The sequence below is a fragment of the Mesocricetus auratus genome, unplaced genomic scaffold, assembly GCF_017639785.1.
Source record: "Mesocricetus auratus isolate SY011 unplaced genomic scaffold, BCM_Maur_2.0 Super-Scaffold_100018, whole genome shotgun sequence".
Taxonomy (NCBI): domain Eukaryota; kingdom Metazoa; phylum Chordata; class Mammalia; order Rodentia; family Cricetidae; genus Mesocricetus; species Mesocricetus auratus.
The window spans coordinates 37,688,064-37,710,082 of NW_024429199.1; the positions used below are offsets into that span (position 1 = coordinate 37,688,064).

At 43.4% G+C, this 22,019-nt stretch overlaps 1 protein-coding gene across 1 annotated transcript in view; it reads left to right on the top strand.

Annotated features, from left to right (window-relative positions):
• Positions 1-22,019, top strand: part of Mthfd1l (methylenetetrahydrofolate dehydrogenase (NADP+ dependent) 1 like) — a 157,730-nt gene that overhangs the window by 36,939 nt on the left and 98,772 nt on the right. The window contains exons 11-16 of the mRNA XM_040728145.1: positions 1,177-1,350; positions 10,564-10,700; positions 12,603-12,649; positions 15,029-15,136; positions 16,385-16,459; positions 18,224-18,326. Coding sequence (XP_040584079.1) covers positions 1,177-1,350; positions 10,564-10,700; positions 12,603-12,649; positions 15,029-15,136; positions 16,385-16,459; positions 18,224-18,326 — 644 coding nt within the window. The remainder of the gene's footprint in view (positions 1-1,176; positions 1,351-10,563; positions 10,701-12,602; positions 12,650-15,028; positions 15,137-16,384; positions 16,460-18,223; positions 18,327-22,019) is intronic.

Sequence of the window (22,019 nt, forward strand, 5' to 3'; positions counted from 1 at the left end):
CAGATTCCAGGAGCTCAGGGTGGGTGAAAAGAGAAAGATCTATGCCAATGACCTGCGGAGGGAATCTCCTGGCAGAAAGCCAAGAGTTGAGCCTACACTGGCCTAAGGCATCACTCTCTTCCCCCAGCTTCCCTGGTACCCATTAGAGCAGTGAGGATGGGCTGTGTTTACTGTTAGCTCCTATACCAAGGTCAGACTGCCCTGGTCCTCTTGTCTGAAGACAATGATAGAGTCGTACGGAGACGGAGCAGACTGGCAGCCGCAACAGAAAGCAGTTGCCGCAGAGGAGTTGCCTTTAGCAGTGAGGGTGGCCTCCTGCTGCCCTCAAGGGCCACGGTGTCCCAGGGACTGCCGGGGAATGGTTGTCCTCTTAAGTGTGATGCTCAAGGTTCCAGGAGCAAGTATGCACCATCAGTCCTCCCTCTTAGACAGATGTTCAGTGGGATAAATGTTCAGGCTGCTGAGCAAGAAAGATGTCTAGGCAAATCGACCGCAGCAGTGGTCTCTGGGTCCACAGTACACACGTCGGTGCCGAGAGCCCGTGTAATGCCAATGACCGTTAGCTCCCCTCACAGTCAGGTCTGGTGCCCACTCACCCTCCAAATGAAGGTCCTGACTCTCCTCTGTCTGAGATTGAGTTTTGGGTACTGCGTCCTTTCACGAGCTGTTACATAATTAATAAAACATTTTTGGAATATTGTTTTTGGACTGGAAATGGGAAAGAGAGAAAGTGTGGAAGGAGATAAAACAAAACAGCGTTTCCACATTTCTGAGTAGCCAAGAGACACTCTAGCCCTGCGGGAGAGCATCATGTAGTGGACTTTCCTCCCCTGCCTCCCAGAGCTTTGTGCCCTATAATGGGTTTACCATAGCCATGATGCAAAAGCCACAATTGTCCTCTCCGTGTGACACGACGGGTATCTTTGTGCCTGACATTAGGATCTTGCTAAGTGTTTTGTAATGATATCTCAAAAGGAAAAAGAGAGAGAGAGGAAAAAGTCACTTTCTCATGCATCTTAATTGTTAGCAGTTGTGTTTTATTCTGCCTGGGAAAAGGGACCGCAGAGCAATTGGGTTGATTTAGTGGTTGGCGGGGTGCGTGGATGCTTTTCCCTCCAGCCCCGACCACCTAGGCTGAGACGACTGCCTCCAACGTGCTTCTTTCTTTCCCTCCAGTGATATTGAGATTTCAAGGAGACAGACTCCAAAAGCTGTGGATGTCCTTGCCAAGGAGATAGGGTTGCTTGCAGATGAAATTGAAATCTATGGCAAGACCAAAGCCAAAGTCCGTTTGTCCCTGCTGGAGAGGTTAAAGGATCAAAAAGATGGAAAATACGTCTTGGTTGCTGGGTAAGCCTCCACTAAAAACTGAGGAGATGTGTTTCTGGAACTGTCTTGCATATTTACCTCTGTCCACCTGCCCGTTAAGTACATTGTGTTCTCAGTTTTGTCCTTGTTCCTTTTGTTTCCATTGACAAGCCTCTGTTTGCCACAAGGTGAGTAAGGCTCCTCACGCCAGCCCTGAGCAAATCAATCTCTATTCTACACGTAGAGTAACAAGCTGCTAATTTTACTGTTTTATTTTTTAACTTATTTTTTTAATCTGTCATGCTGGGGCTCAGACCCAGAGTCTGTCATACTATAGGCAAGGGCTCTCCCACTGAACTACACCAACCAATGCATAAGAGGGGCTTCTTTTGGCAGTGCTGGAGAACAAACCCAGGATTTCATGCATCCTAAGCCTATGCAGCACCACAGAGTTACACTCCCAGGCCCCAGAGCTTTATTTTTATTACACGATACTGCTCCTTGGGCTGCTTTTCCCTCCCACTAAGTCATACGATATGTAGCTCAGGATGCCCTTGGAGCCTTTATCCTCTTGCCTCTGTCTTCTAAGCGCTGGGACTACAGGCATGCGTTACCATTCCCAGCTGTCCTGGACATTTAAATTCCATTTTCCCCATGATTAAAAAAAAATCAAAATAACAATTAGAAGCACACTATTTTGAACTGAGTAAGGTCTCGGGAAGTATGTTGTTTCATGTTCTACATTCCAATAATGTTTTAAGATAACATTGTGAAATGTATGTGCTCTTGTTAATGTCCTTGATGGTTCGTTTTCATGTGGACCATACAAAACCTCATTACATTTCAAACTAAGGTTGGGCCATTTTTAGTTGTATAGACTATTATATAAAAAAATGAATTGCTACTTTGTGAAAAGTGGACTGTTGATGTTTTCTTTTAAAAATATATATTTGCTAGCTGAACTAGACAATCGGAGATTTGAACTATTTATTTGTTTTGATATTAGAGAACATCAAGAGACATAAATTCTTGTGTGGTCTTATAATTTTGTGCATTTGCTGTTGCCTATGATAGGTAGGTGGGTAGATAGATGGATGGATAGACAGACAGACAGACAGATAATGGATGGGTGGGTGAGTAGGTAGGTAGGTGGATGATAGATGTGAGGCTTGAGGCACAAAATCCATTAATGTTTCAGACAGAAGCATTTCTTAGCTGTGAACTTGATACCTAGTTAGTTAGTTTAGGTTTACTTAGTTTCCACAGGATTGCTATCTGCTTCTTTTTCTTGGTTTTTGTCCTGGTTGGTTTTGAGGATTTGTTTGTTTGTTTTGTCACCTTGATATAAGAGGGATTCTCAACTGAGAAAATGCAAGTCTAGGCCACTTTTTTGGTAGGTAAATGATGTGAGAGGGTATATCCCACTGTAGGTGGTCCTGAACCAGCAGGCTGAGCAAGCTAGTGTTTCTCCATGGTCTTTGCTTCACTTCCTGTCTTCAGGTTCCTGCCTTGAGTTCCTGCCCTGGCTTCTTCAATGATAGAGTGTGATCTGAGAGTTGTAAAATGAAGTAACCCTTTCCTCCCCAACTTACTTTTGGTCCTACGGTATTTTATCATAGCAATAGAAAGCAAACTATGACACTTATAAAAATAATGTAATCTCATTATAAGAATTTTTTTAATGCTGAAAATGAACAAGAGAATAAAATATCACCAATTCCACCACCCAGAGGAAACAGCTCCTCAGATCCGGGTGGTCTCACACTGACAGGTCCTTCCTTAAATGTGGTCATGCTGCATGTGCTTAGTGTAGTCTACATTACTGTTTTCATGCTCATATGACATTCTAATGTTTATGCCTAGTTTCTTTCCAGGGCTCCATCTCCTTGTCAAAGGGGCACAGGTGTTATGACACCTTGTCATCACTAGTATAGAGTGTTCCTAATTCTAGTACATTGAGAGGGGAAAATGGCTTGACGATGGGACAGAGATGGTCCACAGTTTATTCCCCGACATTTCCACTGTTTCCAAGTTTGGGATCACTGTAAACTGTGTTAAAATGTATAGCCCTGGGCATCCATATTTGTTCATTTGTCTCCTTAGGAAGATTCCCTAAAAAGGAAATCATTTGAGGGAACTTTTAGTATCTGCCAGGGATTGGCTCCAGGTTTCTAGGGACACCAAAATCTGAAGCCCAAGCCCCTCCTCTAAAATGCCATAGTGTTTGCATATAATTTACACATACCATTTTATAAATGTTAAATCATTAATAGCTTGCCTTATGGTAGTTAACACAGTGCAAGAGCTATGCAAGTACTTATTATCCTATCTTGTTTATGGAATAATGACAAAGAAGTCTACACTTGTTCAGTACAGTTTTTTTTTCCCAAATAATTTTCTGTAGCACCTCCCTTGACTGTGGTTTAAATGTTGCCCCTGAGGCTCCAAAATTCATACTCCCCAAATTCCTCCTTTCTAATCTGAGAGAGTTGACCCTTATATCCTTATACCTGAGCTTAGAGATAGTGATCCTATCTGCAGGTACTCTGTAGGCCCTACCACTGAAAGGAGAGGCAGGAGGGTTTGGAGCATCTCCTAGTCAAGGTTGCTGTTAGGCATGCACACTTGATGCAGGGCTGCAATGAGCAAACACATTTTTGGACACTAAGATATTTACAAGCACCTTAGCGCTAAGAAACACTTGTAGTAGATCGACTCCCTAAAACACACACACACACACACACACACACACACACACACACACACACACACACACAGACACACGCTTTTTTTTTTTAATGTATCTGATACATGGATTTTCTCCCTTCTCCAAGCTTTGCATAGTCTTGGTGAGTTTTCTCACTGTGGTCTAGTCCAGAAGATTTGGAACGGGAGCTCACTCAGTTGGAGAGCTCTTGCTTAGCATATGTGAGGCCTTGGGTTTAATCTCCAGACCCTTCAGGACAAGATCCAAGGATTTCAAGAAAAATGTGTTATCTGATAATAAAGGAAGATTCATGAAGCATTTTTTTTTCTCATGAAGTGGCTGGGACATACTCCATCTGGGGATTGTCCATTTTAGAAATGAAGCCGAGATAGAGACATGGCCCCGCCTTGAACTGAGAACAGAGCTGACAAGTCTTAAGCAAAAGCTATGATGATATTGTTATCAAGTTCCCGATGTGGGAGTTAAGCCATTGAGGCCTGGTCTCCGGCCACATGCTAGGTGCAGCTTCTTAAGTCTGGAATCATGTCATCAAATGTGATGGTTGGGAGAGAGAGACAGAGACAGAGAGAGACAGAGAGAGAGAGTTCTGAATGCACAGCCATCAGAAATTATTTCAGAAAATGCATGATACACCTGACATGTCCTTGGCAGTACACAGCTTTGCTCCATCATGCATCTTAAATGCACAACATGTACACTTTGCCCTGGACATGCCATCACCCCACACGTCACCAATTAAAATTCCTGAAACACATGAGCTCAAATCCACATTTTTAGCTGTACATGTGAAATTTTCTGCTCTGATAGAATACACTAGTTTAATTATGGAGAAGGAAAATTTTTGATATTTCTTCCCATCATTTTTAGCATTTAAGTATTAAGTTGTGTTTCTTTAGGTTGTATTGTGTGAGAGTGTTTGAGTTTTAAAATTGTTACTTAAAATTGTTGTCAACTTGAGTTTCATTTTTAAAAAAAGGCTAGATGAACTTAGCTTGGGATAAGAACAGATTCCCATCAGTTTTCTGCAATGGCCCTAAATATGCTTCTGCCAGGTTTTTTTTTTTTTTGGTATGGCATATTTATGCAAAGCAGCAGTCTCATCATCGATGATTATTAAATCAAAATGTCTTTCAACTCTGAAAAATATTGAAGATGCCTTGTGTCCTGTAGTATTAAATATTCACCCAAGGCTTCATTCTTTTATAAAAACCATTGCACAACCACCTTAGTATGCAAATTCACTTTCCTTTTTAATAAATGGCAAAATTATATAAACCAAAGAACTGAACCTTTACATTTGTAGTTTGTTATTAATTAATGTTTGATTTGTATGCCTATTTTGTATACCTGAGATCCCACAAAACTTTCTTGTTGAAAGGATTCACAAGTGACGTAGTATTTAAGAAGCCCTGTGCTAGACAGTGCTGTAGGCAGTGTGGCTGATTGCTCACACCCATCAGATCACTTGGTGAAGCTCCGCATTGGCCCATTGATGACACGATTACACGTGACCTAGCCGGAACCGGAATACCATGTTGTAAATGAAAATGCAAATTGAACTTGAGTCCTCCGGGACAGATTGAACCACAGAAGAGCCATTGTTCTTTCTCTGAGAGTATGCATTAAATCCCCTCCGTTCACAGAAACATAAATGAAACCACATAAATGAGGGCATCTAACTTTCTCCTGGATTCAAAACTGTACCACAAAGCAAAAGACAGCCCGTGAAGGTGACACTGTTGAGCCCCGAGCACATGCACGGCAGCAATCTATGGTTTCTAGGGAGCCCATGCCACACTGTATTGTGTGAGAATAAAAACATTCAGGATCCAGGTGTGGTGGCACACACCTTTGATCCTAGCTCCTGAGAGACCGACGCAAGTGGGTTATGAGTTTAAGGCCAACCTTCTCTACCCAGTAAGTTCCAGCCCAGCCAGGGCTACATAGTAAGATCCTGTCTCAATCAAACTAATTGATTCTCCTTCAAATACAATACATGGTGTATTTATCAGTGTGCTAGCTAGTTTTTGCAGCTGGGTGATTGACGTCAGACCCACAGACACAATCTGAAAATGGAAATGAGTTTGACATAAAAGTCATCTCTTTTTTTAACCTTTGATCAGAGGTAAAACTAGAGGGAAATTACAGTATCAGCTATGACATATACTGTTGTGACTTTTTACGACTATAAACAGCCCCTCAAAAGAGAAATGTTCCCCCTACTTTTTTAAAAAAGTTTTTATTCAGAAAATAATATTGACTTATTATATAAAATGTAGCATAGAGAAGAGTCAGAAGTAGACAATAAACTATATCACTACTCAGAAGTGATAATTTTTTTTCTATTTCTTCCCAGGATTTTACCTTTATACCCATCCTGCTTCCATTAAAGATCACGCTATAAATAATATTTGCATCTTGCCTTTTTCTCTGAACTTTGTAACATAATAATACTCTACCATCCTTTAGAGAATTCAGATACCCAAGGAAAGTTTTCAATAAACCTAAACCATCAAAAATCTAATACAGTATATTTGAATCAAGTTTAAGTGTGAGTTAAACATATCAAAAGTGGGGTGAAAATATGGAAGAATGGAGGTTTTATTATTTTTTAATTCTATTGCTAAGAACTCAAATGGAGAACAGATTAACCCCCTTTTTGTAAACCATTCTTCAGATTGTAGGATTTCATCTTCAGTGGGAATGACCTGCCTCCTATCAGGTACACATGGGTGTGATATTTATACCTTCGCATGGTTGTATTTGCTTTGCCTGACAATATGAAAAATATTGGGAATTGCCCAGAGAAATATGCCAGAAGATTCTTAGGGGCTCTTGAGTTTTACATACTTTCCCAGTTACACTAGTGAAAAGGAATTTTGTGTGAGGGCTTGACATGGGGGTGCAGGCCTCTATTGGTCTGGTACCAAGTAGCCTGTAGAAGAGTCTAGAATTTCTGTGAATTCACTGGACAGAACAGTTTTTAAAAGTCCAGCTGTTCTGTGAGTATAGGCTGAATTTCATGCTGGAGGAAACGTTCTTTTGTGTCAGCTTCATTTTGTTTTGTTTTGTTTTTTTCAGAATGCCAAATGCCCCATTTAAATTCCTCTTTTTGAATGTTTCAACCCACTATCTTGGTGCAATTTCCAGACAACTGTACTGACTTTGTAGGGCTTTCCCTTTCTACCTTAAGTCACTAATGGTAGAATAGGACATGGATCATTAGAAGAAACAAGTGCCAGCAGGGCCTTTGAACTCTTCACCTCCATTAGCTGTAATGGGGAAAACAACCAAACGAACTGTCACATTTATGGTCAGATAGTAAAGGGCTTTTAAACCTTCCAAATCATAAAGATGCCTGGGATGAATGATATATATTTATAGCTGCTTGTGCATGTAACTTTGGAGTTCATGGTCAGGCCATGCATAGCTGGTGCCCATGATACTGTTTGACAAAATTCAATTTTAAATGTACTTCACATCTTTACCTCTTGTCTCTGCATAAGAAATCTCTCTGACTTTCGAATAAACCTCTTTCCAGTTGTCCCAGAATATCTTGATGAATCTCTGTGTCATTAACAGCAAACAATACTTACCTAAGAAGGCTTCATGGTACTATCAGACTTTCTTTTGTTCGCGTGTGCCCTGAACAGATGACTGCAGTGCACGAAAGTGTGGCCATTTTTCTTCACCTTAGCATGTGAGAATTCTTATAAGTCATAAAAATCGCACGATAAATGTAGATTTGGTCTTAGGAAGGCTGCTGGAGCTTGGAGATGGTGAGGAAAACTCACAGTCCATTTCCATAACAAAGAGCTTTCATAGAAACAGAAAAGGAAACCTAGCTTGGAAGTTACTCCTTTTGAAACCAACTTGATGATTTGGGGGTCTGAGCTAAGGATATGGGGGAAAGAAACCAAATTTTGATATCAAATGCAGGAATGGGGTGAAATAAAATTTTATTGTAGCTCTCCTTTTATTGCTTCCAATAAATACTTCCTAGTTTCTGATTTTCCTGTGTTGTGTTCGTTGGCAGCAAGCTGAGTAGTGCTGTGTTTCCAATTAAGAATTGGATGGCTGGCTGAAGTTTGAGGTCATCACTGGGCGTGTCCCCTTCAGTCCTGCCAGCATATCCTGGGGAGAGAAAACAGAATCCTCCGTGTGACATAAAGTGTCGCTCTTCCTTCATGTCGCATCTACAAAAATGTGACGTTGACTCAGAGCCTTGCAAAGCAGTCTCCACTCTGACTCCCCTTGATGCTGTGCTAGTCTGAGAGAGAGGCTCGATAAGTCCTCTTCCTGTGACCTGGGCATTTCCAGTTTATTTCATAAGTAGTATCTAATTGGCTCATCAGAAGTCCTTGCTGTGGGGGGCTGGAGACATGGCTCAGTGGTTAAGGGGACTGACTGCTCTTCCAGAGGACCAGAGTTCAATTCCCAGCAACGACATGGTGTAGAGTGGTCAGCAGTGGCACTCCTTGTCACTAAGCTCATTAGTTCTTCTTGGTTCTCATCCTGATTCAATCCTTGGTGGCTCTTCATCTCTAAACACGGTCATTCTTAGCCTCCCTCCAAGCTATGTCACATCCTGCTTCCTTCTCCATATTTCTTCCTTTGACTCTTTTTGGTGACTGTTTCTTAAAGGGAAATGTCCCCGATGGCTCTGTCCTTATCTTCTTTCTTACTGTGCTTACATGCCCTGGGTGATCTTGCCCATTGGCTGAACTGTTGACTGTAGCCATACTTTCCATAGGTAAGGAAAAAAAAAAAAAAACCAGCTAAAGCAGATGAGAGCACAGAGCGCGACACCTTGTCTTTGGCTTACTCTGCAATTCATCTAGGTAGTATTTTTCTGATGGTCATGTCCCGACTTCCCTCAATGTTCCAGAACGAGTGGAACCTCATTCCACGTGCTCTTAATGTAGCGCCTCCCCTGTGTCCCCTTCTTGGTGTTTATCACAGTTGCTATAATCACTGAGTTATCTGTATTTCCAATCAGTTTGAAGTCCTGGGAGGGAGACACAGAGTCTGACATGACCGTCTTCATGTTCCAGGGTCTAGCCCAATCCCTGACTCATGATAGCACTGAATAAATATTTACTGTATGAATGACTGACTGATCATGTCACAGGGGTGTTCTGAAGTAGTTGGGGACAACAATGTATCTGAAGGCACGCCTTCCTCCTTGTGATAACGTCACCACATTTTGTAGGTTAGAAATCTCATTAGATTTGTTGTGGCCAAGTTCCCTAGATACCCTGGCTCACACCATTTAATGCATAAAAGATGAGGTTGTAAGCACTGAGGAGAAAATTTAAGGAATTTTAGTGATGGCTAAAGTATGCTGCAGAACGGTGCTATGGGACCTTACTTGGGAATGAAATATCAGAAAAAAACAAGCTAGATTATGATCATGAAGAAGTATATCTTTGTGTGGTGTTCTGGGAAGTCAACTCCTCCATGCTGGGCTTTGCTTCTGGGTGAGCAGTGAGACTCTGGACATACTCACCAGCATTTGAAGGCCTGTTGCATGGGAAAGGAGTAACCAGGGGTGTCCAAACTTTTGACATTGAGACACAATGTTGTCCTCTACAAAATTTGTGATTGCAAAGCACATAATTTAGTTAAACAAGGAAAAGTGTTTTAAAAAACCTCAATGCTTTCAGTAAGTTTGTGATTTCATGTTGGACCAAGTTCTTGACTAGTCTGAGGTATATGCAGCCTGTGGGCCCCAGATTAGTTGAATCTTCTGGGATGTAGGAAGTAACAGGGATTCAGATGTCTCCTTTGGAACAAGAGGCTTAACTAGAAAACCTAGAAGTGTCTCACCTGACACACTTGCTTTGCTTTCCATATACTAAAACTGGAACGATACAGGGAAGATTAGTAGGGACCCATGCAAACTCGTGAGGCGCTCCATTTTTTGAAGAAATTCAAATTCCAATATCCATTGAAACGTCTTAGGGGAACAAATGCACACACGCACACACACAAAGTCACCTGCAGTAATGAGCTTGTGTCTACCTGTTGGATATGGGGGGACCATCCCTGGGCATGAGTTTCTGGGAAAGTTCGGCCGGCCCAGTGGGGACTTTGGGATCCCTTCTAATCCTTATAATCTGGCCCTGCCTCGCTTTGAGAAAGTCCCCTTGCCCAGTCTACTCCAAACAAATAGCCTGGAAAGGAAAAGCTAGGATAGCTCCAAAGCCTCCACATCAAGGTGGTGGTTCCAACTATTTCAATGACTAGCTTGGTGCCACTCCCTAAAATGAGCATTGCTAACACCGTTACCCAGTAACTCCCCTTTTCAGTCATGTAGCCTGTCATTTTTGTACCTCTGGCTTTAGTTTAACCATGGCCCATTTGTTTTTCCCAGGAACTACTCAAGGAACCATGGTATTAAATATACTGGGAGAGCTATGCTCACTACCTGTATCCTCTGGATTTGGATTTGAAATCTCAACTTGGTTTTATAAAGGTTGTCTTGGAATTACAATTAAATTTATCCGCCCCCCCCTCCCAATCAGGATCACACCCACCCCACTTGGAGAAGGGAAGAGTACAGTCACCATCGGACTGGTGCAGGCGCTGACCGCCCACCTGAACGTCAACTCCTTCGCCTGTCTGAGGCAGCCTTCCCAGGGCCCCACTTTCGGAGTGAAAGGTACTTCCTTGGCAACTAGGCCGGTTTTCAGAGCAAAACTGGGGGAATAACAGCTCAAACTGAACAACGAGGTACGAAGAGGGAATTCAGTGTTTGCAGAAGAGCTGGCTGGTCGTTCCTCTGTACCCTCAGACATAGCAGGACACAGCAGTCCCCCAAGGTGAACCTCCTAGTATGTAAGGGCTTGCAGAGGCTGCTGCAGGATTTGGGAGGTCTTCTGTGGAGCCCCAGGAAGCTGGCCCCTTGGCCCTGTTGCTCAGGCCTCTTGCCTCCAGCAGCGTCTTCTACAGCAACCCCACCGCCTTCACCGAGCGATTTTGAATCTCTGCCCATCGTATTGGTGCTTTATCATCCCGGCCGCAGTGAGAGGTCTCTTCCTGTACATGTGAGCTCTTTAGGTCAGGCCCCGAGTCGCAGCTTGTGGGAGTTGTTGTGTGGGGGTCAAGGAGCTCTGGAGACGAGACAACTGGCTGTGTGCAGAGCTGTGAGGAAATTCCTCTCTGGCTTAGCTGAGCTGATGTCTGGCACCTTCCCCTTCATTACTCCTACTCTGTTGATTTACCGTTAAGTCACTCCTCAGCCCTCATTGCTGCAATTACTGTGTGTTCTTGGCAGTTTGTGGTTTTTAACTGTATTTTATTTATATCACTGTTACAAATATTAATAATTCCTAACCCATTAAGTACCGGTTCCTCCTAGAGGGCCATGCATTATGAAGCAGATTGAACATGAGACTCAAGCGCAGAGGGACCAGGATTTTATTCCTGTCTGGTGTCTCTCGTCTCTGCAAGGTCTAGAGCCAATCTTGTTTTGTTTAGTTTTGTTTTTTTACGAGACAGGGTTTCTCTGTATTGTTTTGGAGGCTGTCCTGGAACTAGCTCAGTAGACCAGGCTGGCCTCGAACTCACAGAGATCCGCCTGCCTCTGCCTCCCGAGTGCTGGGATTAAAGGCATGCGCCAATCTTAACGTCTATAAGTGTAGAAGGGCTTCTAGTACCAGGCTCACCTGGCTATTGTGAGACTCAAAGAACAACGACCGGAGTATACTGTAAAATGATGTACACTTGGGAGAGACTAGTGTCTTCAGTATAATAACTAATATTGGGAGGGATAAGCAGCCATCAAATGAATTGTCTGACGTTTGTCATTTTTATGTCATGGGTGTATATGTTTTGATTTTGTTGTTGTTTGGATTTCCTGGTGCTAAAATGGAACCAGCAACTTGGGCATGACAGGCAAGACTGAGCCATATTCCCCGCCCCATGGGCAGCTGTTAGACTCTGGTATTTTTGAGGGTGGTCTCACTGCAGACCAGGCTAGCCTCAGATTTGTAGTGACCCTCCTGATTCTGCCTCCTGAGTCCTTCGTCAAACCTGGCAGATGGTGTCTGTTTTTATTTCATGCATGATTTAGATTAAACATGACCACGTGGGTCCTAAAATGAGTTTAATAAATGATCTCATATCCTGAAATACATGTTTTACAGTGCTGATATTTGCTATGTTGTATTTACCGTTGGGAATGTTTTTTTGTTCTGTTTCAGATGTTTTGTTTTTATGGTCTTAGGGACTGAACTACACCCCAGCACTTTTCCACTTTGTTTTTTTTGAAAGCAGGACTTTGCTAAGTTGCCCAGCAGGCCCTGAATCTGAGATAGCCCTCTCAGTTTCCCTAGGAGCTGTAATTGTGGGCCTGTGTCAACCTCCCTTTTTAAACAGAGAAATGGGTCTAAACTGGCATTGTTGGATACAGTGCAGTTTTTGTTTAATTTCTGTTTTGTAAGGACAGAACCTCTGACCCTTAGCAGGCCTCCCTGTTGGGTAGGAGTAGTGTCCTTAGGTCTATGACTGTCCTGTAGCTAAATCTGGTGACTCACCTCACTGTACTTGCTGTCTTGTCCAGGAGGAGCTGCGGGTGGTGGATATGCCCAGGTCATCCCCATGGAGGAGGTAAGGCCATGAGGTGCCCACCTGATACTGGTGGCTATATACAGATATGTGTGCTACTTGCTGTGAATAGTCATGTTCTATTAATATACATAGTAATAGCAAATGGATGCTAACCTAGTTAGTCCCTGGTGGAGTGTTTTATAACTAAATTATAAATATGTGCGTGTATGTGCGTATGTATGTGTGTGTACATACACGCACACACACACACACACATATCATGCTGCCTTTCTAAATTCCAAAATGATTCTATATCCCTAAGCCTCTGTGGACCCAAGCCCATTTTAGCTAAGACAATGCTGTCCTGGGTCCCCTCAGACATCTCTTAGACTGCCAGATTCAGAAGGAGATGGATGATTTGTTCTACCAATTGAGGCCACAAATAAAATCGTCTCAGAGAAAGCAAGCAAAGGGAGTTGATGGAGTTGATGTTTATGATGGAGTTGATGTTCATTTCTCCAAGAATGCTTCCTTCATCTTGCTTCCCTTATTCCTCCCGTACCTCATCAGGACATGATCTCCTCAGCACTGCTCTCTGCATCAGCCTCATGAATCAGTCCTGAGGTCTCCCTAAGCTCTTGTCTGAGAAGGACACTGTCCTTCCTGTTCCCTGCTACTTCTGCGTGGCCTGGGAGATCATAGCAGGCCTTTGCTCCTGTTATGTAGTCTATGTGTCCCCTCTTCATCAAGTTCCTTGGAGGTGCCTGTACTGTTTTCTAATGGATTCTGGGACGCAGGGTCTCATGAATGCTAAGCATGCACATAACCACTGAGCTGTACTGGTACCCAGGTTTCTCTAGATTCTAAGACCTTTCCCGTGTGTGGAATGTTCTACCCTTCCTCTGTCCTCATGACCGTGCCCAAGTTATGGCCTTTAGATTATGCTTCACCCAGTAGTCTCTTTCACAAGCTAGGAGAATCCAAGGCGGAATTAAGATGAAGAACAAGGGACAACCCCGGGGAAGCAGGTTGAGTTTTAGATAGCGATTATGGACACAGCAATGGTGATTATCTGCACGGGTCTTCAACTCTGTGGCTCCAGGTAGGAGTACTGTCTTACCACACACAGAGGCAGGCAGTTTGTCCCTTGAAACTGGGACGAACTGTGTGTCTGCTCCCTCTGTATGCCCAGCTTGTAGCACAATTCCTGCCATGTAATAGATATTGGTTGATCAGATTCCATAAAGCGTCAGAGACTCAAAGAGTTGTATGGAGAAATGTTAGAATGCGTTGTTCTAGATAGATCAAGGAATTGAAGGTAAGAAAGCCAGTCTTGTGAAGAACAAGGCAAGGCATTTCCAGAAACTCTGTCAGGAAAGCTCTGAGACAAAAGGGCTTGTTTAGGGACCACATGATGTCACTGAACATGACCAGAATGCAGGGCCAGGGCAGGCAGACCAAGGAAGCTGAGACAGAGGAATAGGCACGAGCCAGCCTTCAGTTCATAGCCAAGGTTATGTTTGACTTGTCGTAGTCAGTCATTGGGGGGTCTTGACAGGAGAGAAACAGGGTCACACTGGATTTTGTATGACAAATTGTGTGTAATAATATTAATTACTAATTAATAATTTCAGTCACAAACAAAACGTAGAATGGAATTTTCCACTTGCGGCTCCATGTGGGTATTCAAAATGTTGCAGATTTTGAAACTCTTTGGATTTCCGATTGGGAAGTTAGAGATGTGAAACCCATAATAACCCTCCCTGAAGGTTTTCAAGGGCCAGTAAAAAAGGTAGCTCAGCAGTTAGAGGCACTGACCTGTCAAGCCTAGAATCTGATTTGAGGCCAAGTAAAGGTAAAAGGAGAACAAGTCCATGAAATTGTCCCCCGACTTCCACATGCATGCCGTGACACATCCACACCCCTCCCTCCATCTTACACATGCATGATAATAAGTAAAACTGGGTAAGTTAATTTTAAAAATTAAAGTTTCCAAATTATGAGTATGTTGATTCTATAAACAGCAATCATGTGTTAATATGAGGCTAGCTTTCAGTAATGTTTTCTCTTATTTCATTTTTGCTATCAAAGTCTTGTTTCACTCCCGAGTGTATTTGATAAAGTATAGTTTCCTAAGTAATGAAGTGGTACAGACAGATAATTAGAAATTCGGAAACCGCGAGAAAGAAGCTAGTCGCTAAGCTCATGAGAATGTGTCATCTTTAACTCGAGGATGGAAGAATCTATAAGAGACAGACTCCTCAAGAGTTCTTTATCGTCAAGTGGGAGGCCTTGACCTTGATTTTCTGATGTAGGCTATCTTGTCTCGGCTCATGATACAGACAGACAGTTAGCACACCATTTTATTAATTCCAGTAGTCCTTGAAAACTGCCCTATCCGTATGATACACATAGAAAAGTGTGACATTTCCTTTCTAGTTCAACCTTCACCTGACTGGGGACATCCATGCCATCACCGCTGCTAATAACTTGCTGGCTGCAGCCATCGACACAAGAATTTTACATGAGAATACTCAAACAGACAAGGTGAGAGGTTAGCCATCTTGGGGTTTTTATCCTGGGATTCCTGCATCCTTGGGGACTTCATGAAAGACTTTCACAAAGCCCATCTGTTCTGAAACTGTGTTCAAAATTTGGTGAATTCTGCCCATATCCTCACTTCCAGAGGAGGAGAGGTACACTTCAATCAGATTCTCAAGAGGGTTGATGATCACCGTAGAACAGCTGGGAGGACTGTGGTGTACTGATGAGGCCAAATATTATTTGAGATGAGTCTTTTAAGTTTTAAAGGTCTTTGACACATCATTTGTTTTCACTGTGGTCATAGACAGATTGGCCCATTCTACAGGGAACTGAACTTTTGACTGTGGTCATAGACAGATTGGCCCATTCTACAGGGAACTGAACTTTTGACTGTGGTCATAGACAGATTGGCCCATTCTACAGGGAACTGAACTTTTGACTGTGGTCATAGACAGATTGGCCCATTCTACAGGGAACTGAACTTTTGAGGGAAGGGGGCTTGGGGCTTTCAGTACTGGAACTTGAACCCAGGGCTTTGTGCCTATTATGCCAGAGCTGTATTGTTAAATTATAGCCATGGGCAGCCATTTAAGACTGAAATGCGTGCAGTAGTCACGCAGTCCAAAAGCACTCAGAGGCCCGTTCTGGCTTCATATGCTTGAGTCCAAGAACCAACTCACAGATGAAAGCAACTGAGTCCTGGGAGTTAATTCCTCACAGGCAGAGGTTGTATGTAAGAGAGGTACTTCCAAGCAGGGCGTTGGTGGCGCACGCCTTTAATCCCAGCACTCGGGAGGCAGAGGCAGGCGGATCTCTGTGAGTTCGAGGCCAGCCTGGTCTACCGAGTGAGTTCCAGGACAGCCTCCAAAGCCACAGAGAAACCCTGTCTCGAAAAACCAAAAAAAAAAAAAAAAAAGAGAGGTACTTCCTGGCATGCCTTGGGATAAGAGAGCCTGACTTTTTCAATGACAATAATCCCCTAGTGGATCTTTCAAGCGGAATTCAGATAACCATTTGATAAGCTGTCAGGGTGTGAACCAGGTAGACTTATGCAAATTCTTTGTAATGTGCATCGTTTCCACCATACTAAGTTTTATTAAAATGACAGAATTTAAGTCTAGATTGTTTCCGGTAGCCTTCAAATATCCATAGAGCCTGTTTGGTTATGGATGTAATAAACTCTGTCCTTTTGCGGGTTCTCTGAGCTTGTGGGCAGAGCTTGAAACTGACGGGTTGTTTGGTTTTTCTTAGGCATTGTACAATCGACTGGTTCCCTTGGTGAATGGAGTCAGAGAATTTTCAGAAATTCAACTCTCTCGACTGAAAGTAAGTTTCCAGTTAATAGTGATTTTTTTTTAAGAGAAGAACATTGGGACTGGAGAGATGGCCCAGGGGTTAAGAGTATTGGCTGCTCTTCCAGAGGCCCGGGGTCCAATTCCCAGCACCCACATAAGAGTTCACAGCAGTCTGTAACCTCAGCTCCAGGGGATCATGCATCCTCACACAGACACACATGCAGGATAATGCACACAAATAAATAAATTAATTAAATTTAAAAAAGAGAGAGAGTAGAAACTTGACTATTTGGATTTTAAGATACTTTGGTTATTAAACTCCAGATCAGTATTTCTCAATGCTTTGACCTTTGAATACGATCCCTCATTTCGTGGTGACCCCCAACCATAAAATTATTTTTTTGCTACTTCATAACTGTAATTTTGCTACTGTTATGAATCATAGTGTAAATATCTGATAGGCGGGACATCTGATATGTTAGTCCCCCCATCCAAGGGGTCATGACCCACAGGTTGAGAAGCGCTGCTCTAGAGAGTATTAACTCAGAATATCATACACAGTGAAGTCCATACACTGCAGAGCTGGGAAATGATAACTTACATTCTTTTCTTTTAACGATCATGCAGTTTAAGAAAAATTGTTTCCATTTTGTTTTGCTGTGTGTGTGTATGTGGCAGAGGATAGTTCACAGAAATCATTTCTTTCCTTCCACGTGGAAGTTCCTCCAGGTATGGAACTTGAGTTGCTAGATTTGGCATCAAGTACCTTGCCTGCCGAGCCATCTCCTCTACCCAAACAATCACGTTTTTAGGGCTCCATTTCCTCAGTTGGGAGGTGGGAGGCTGCTTGCTAACCTGTGAGTGCCCTCGTTAACTCCCGCATCAGGTGTTCATGCAGCCTTCTCCTTCTGAAGAGAAACGTGTTCCTATTTGCAAACGTCCTAAAGAATGATAAGATAGCTACGGATACCCATCTCTCAGTTTTGTTTCGTTTTCACATCAATCGATGCTACCCTTTGTATTTGAAAAAGCTGTCTTAATTCTTTCCCATGTGTTTTCTGGTGCTATTAGCTGTTTCTGTCCTAATAATCATTTTTTAAAGAAATAAAAACACTTTTATGATATAATTTATAACCATTAATTGACATTAAATATATTTTTAGACCCATTTTTTAGGATATTTTCTTTATAGAATTAAACTCACTGAATCTTTGCTTTGGCTTCATTTATTATTCATTTATTTTGAGACAGGGTCTCGTGTAGGTCAGCCTCAAACTCCTGATCCTCCTGCCTTTCTGCCTCCCAAGCGCTGGGATTGCATGAATGCACTACCACCACACCCAACTTAAGATTTTTAATTCGTTTTTCCAAGTGAAGTAGAAATTTATTCCTTTGAAACTTAGATGTGCACTTCACTCGGTATGGGCGTTTTAAAAGGCCAGTGAAGCAAAGCATTGCATCCATGGCGACAGCGGGTCCTGCATCTTCTGAGCTCAGGACACAGGGCCACCAGCAGGTAGCACCAGCCTTGCGGGAGGGAGCAGCTAGCGGGTGTGTTCACCGTGTGCTGCTGGCTGGACCCCATTTTAGGGTACTCACAGACCCCCACTACCTTCCACTTTTAGAAAAAAACGTAAGCTAGTATGATTTCACCTAGCCCACAGTTCACTCCGGGTTTTGCTCTTTGCAAGGACTTTGCTAACCAGGGGCTAGCACACCACATGGGATGATGATCTTGTGCGAGTCTGGCGTCTTGTTCGCTCTTGTTCTCATGACATTTCTCCCCAATTATCAGAAACTGGGAATAAATAAGACTGACCCAAGCACACTGACAGAGGAGGAGGTGAGGAAGTTCGCCCGCCTCAACATTGACCCCTCTACCATCACGTGGCAGAGAGGTAGGTACTGGGGAAGCTGGAGGGCACTTGGGGCCACACTGGGAGGCATGTTTGAACCTTCTCTCTTACGCTCAGTTCATAAACACTCGATCCTACACATAGCTGCCTCTTCTGAGCTTTGTAATCTCACCTTCCATGACTGTTTTTCCCCATCAGCTCTCTGGGACCAATCCCATTCACTCCCTCCCCTTCCAAACGCCTGAGGACAGGTGGGCTCTCTCCTCTTGGAAGCACCTGAGGATGGGCTGTGGTTGGAGCTCAGTAGGAGAGTTCTCATCTGGTGTGTGCTCCAACTTTAGACCACAAAGTAACAACCTTCTCTAAATGTCCTAGTTAGAGTTTCAGATGCTGTGAAGAGACACCATGACCATGGCAACTCTTATAAAGGAAAACATTTAGTTGAGGTGGCTTGTTCATGGTTCAGAGGTTTAAGTCCGTTATCGTCATGATGGGTGTCACTGCGCCATGCATGCAGACATGGTGCTGAGGAAGGAGCTAGGAGTTCTTTCTTTTTTTCTTTTTTTTTTTGGTTTTTATGAGACAGGGTTTCTCTGTATTGTTTTGGAGGCTGTCGGTCCAGCCTGGCCTCGAACTCACAGCAATCTGCTTGCCTCTGCCTCCCGAGTGCTGGGATTAAAGGCGTGCGCCACCACATCTTGATCCACAGAAGCAACTGTGTACCACACTGAGTACTTTGCTCAAGCAAAGGAGACCTCAAATGCTGCCCCACAGTGACACATTTCCCTCCAGCAAGGCCATGCCTCCTAATAGTGCCACTCCCTATGAGTTTATGGGGGCCTACCCACATTCAAACTACCGCACCAAATGTGCGAGGGAAATTTTCTCTTCCTGGATCTGCTCCCACCCTGGGCTGTAAAATCGTCACTAGGCAGTTTGTCTCAGGGCTTCTAGCACCTAGCTTCTCTCTTCTCTCAGGCCCTGCATCATGGTCTTGCCGGCCTTTTCTTCTCTGTAGACATCCTTGGCCCATCCCTTTTCTAGGACAATCTACCTTCTGCCCAACTTCAGCCAGGCTCCCACCCTTCCTCCGTTGTCTTCCCAGCAGCCCATTCAGCCAAGCCAGTAAGAACTGAGTGTCTCCCAGCAGGCCTTGCAGCCAAGAGACACAGGAAAAGCAAGCCCAGAGTCTTGTCTCTTAGCTCTTCCACATTTGAGCTACACAGCTTTAGATAAACCACTTCCTCGGTTTCCTCATCTCTATCGAGTAGCCTTTACCCAGAACACCTGAGACCAGAAGTGTTCCAAACTTAAGAGATTCGGTGGTTTGGGCAGATAGCAATCATGACAGCCAAGTCTAATCACAAAATCCATTTGTTGTATTTACATCTTCCACTCATAGCCTAAAGGATATTTCATAGATTATTTTAAATAATTTTGTACATGAAGCTGTGTCAGGCTGTGGGATTTTTCTACTAACGGTATTATGTTAACACTCAAAAAGGTTTGGCTCTTGGATGTTGAAACTGTGGTAACATCAGCCTCCCTCCGGGGAGGCTCCACTGAAATGCTAACACACGTAAACTCAGAAGCACTTCCCCTGTGACCCTTTGAGGGTAATGACTATGTTATTCTACTTCTCTGCCGTCTTTGTCTCCTAAGATTAAGTTAAGATCTCATTGAGCACTCTTGCAGGGATCCGTCTTTTTTATTTTAAAACAAAGAATACTATTGCGAAGAGTTTGTCCAAACATGTCAAAAAATTAAGTGACATTTCATGATGCTAACAACTGATAATAATACTGATAATAATAGTTTTGATGTATTTGATTGTTCTGTACAGCTCTGTTACCATTTATGTTTCATGGTGCTAGAGATTTAACCCACACAGCTTTTGGCATTAAAACATACTCCACCTCCAAGCTATATCTCTAACACCTAGGGTGGTCATTTTAAATGACTCTAGAATAGTCCTTTGGGGGATGAGCTATGACTTGTTCATACCAAAAGTCTGAAATAGACCAACAAACAACATTTTAAATAGTCGGCAGGAATAGTTTCAGCATTCTACTGGGGCATTATTTTTTTTCTAGAATTTTTTTAAACTAGAAAGATCTATTTTTAAAATGCCATTTGTTTTCAAAATGTGTAGTCAACCTTTCAAAGACATCTCTGAGCTTGTGTGACTCTTTAAATTGTTTTTTGGGGGGGGTGGGGAGCTTTTAGTAAAAGAAAAATTAGCCAATGGAATATTTTCAACCATACGTGTGGCTCTGCTGAAGGAGAGACACTCAGAGCAGCCGTCTGTACTCGGGCCCCAACTTCAGAAACCATGGTGTATCACCTCTTGATGAGGGCCAGCATGCAACTGGATTCTCCATGCGGAGACAGGGTTGGAATGCTCTGTGGTTACAAATCAATTTTAGTGGAAGTGACAACTTCAAAGGTTATCCCAGAAAAATACAGACCTACATTACTGTTCAGGGTGCTAAAGGGAAGCAAATTTCATTGCTGAGGACAAGCCACCTGGGCCAGAGGAATTTCAGGCTGAAATTTGATAAGAAGTTTGCTTTAACTAGTGAGTTAGTTGAAGAATGAGACCTCTTCATAGATGAGCTGAGTACATTTACTGGTGCAGTTTTCTGACTCTGACTGAGAACAAGTACAACCCCGGTAGTGTAGCAAAGCTTAAGATGCTGGACTACTCCAGAAATATGTCATAGAGACAGGAAGGAAAGCATATCTCCACGTATATGTTATCCCCCAAGGGCCAGGAAACTAGGCTTTGCTATGTTGGGTACCCCAAAGCCCCTGCCTCTTAGAGAACCCAACTCCCCAGAGACTTACAGGCTTGCCTTCTGCTACACGTGTCCATCTCCCATCACAGGCCAAGGGCCCAGCAGCCCTACTCATTGTCAGTCTCTAGATACCATGTCTTTGCTTCCCAGCCCTAACCCAACGGCATTATGGGAAAAGGATGCCAGGTCCTCTGTGGAAGCCAAATAACGGGCCTGCCCTGCTATGACACCTGTACCTGCCCCTCAGCTCTTGGGCTGGTATTGGCTACTTGAAGGATCAGGAATGCCTGGGGTGTTCCTCATCGTCATCAACACTATAGTGCTAAAGAAACTACTTAGACCAAGGGAAAAAAATTGACCAGTCAACCCCCAAGCCACACTGCCTTCCATGCACTCACTCTGATGCACTCTGTGCCTCTCCTCTCAGGAAATGTCAGGAGTCACAGACTGGTACCTTGTGCAGCTTAGTGTCCCTGCGTAGCCAGCACAGGACTGGGCACAGATGATCTGGGGAAGGAAGGAGTGACCATGTAGTAGATGCCCCTTTTAGCTCTCACATAGATGCAGCTGTATGTTCCTGTCGCTGTCTTAGGGCTTCAGCTCCATCTGTGTCTTGAGAGTTGGAACTGAAGCCGCACATCTCCCCTCGTGTGACACTGGTGCTGAGTTCATTCAGCTCTCTCCCCAGGTGTAAGCATCCTGGCAGGTCACGGTGCTCTTCTGAGGCACTCTGAAAGGCACAGTGTCCTTTGGATGATGCTATCGTTTGAACTAACCTTTTTTTTTTTTTCTTGGTTGACTTCCCTTTGCCAAACTAAAATTTGAATGGTTGGCTATTGCCTTTAAATACATTTGATGGGGAGTTGACCTCAGCCTATGGTGAACAGCATTTATATACTACACGGCGAAAAAGGACATGGCTTTATTGCCTGTGACT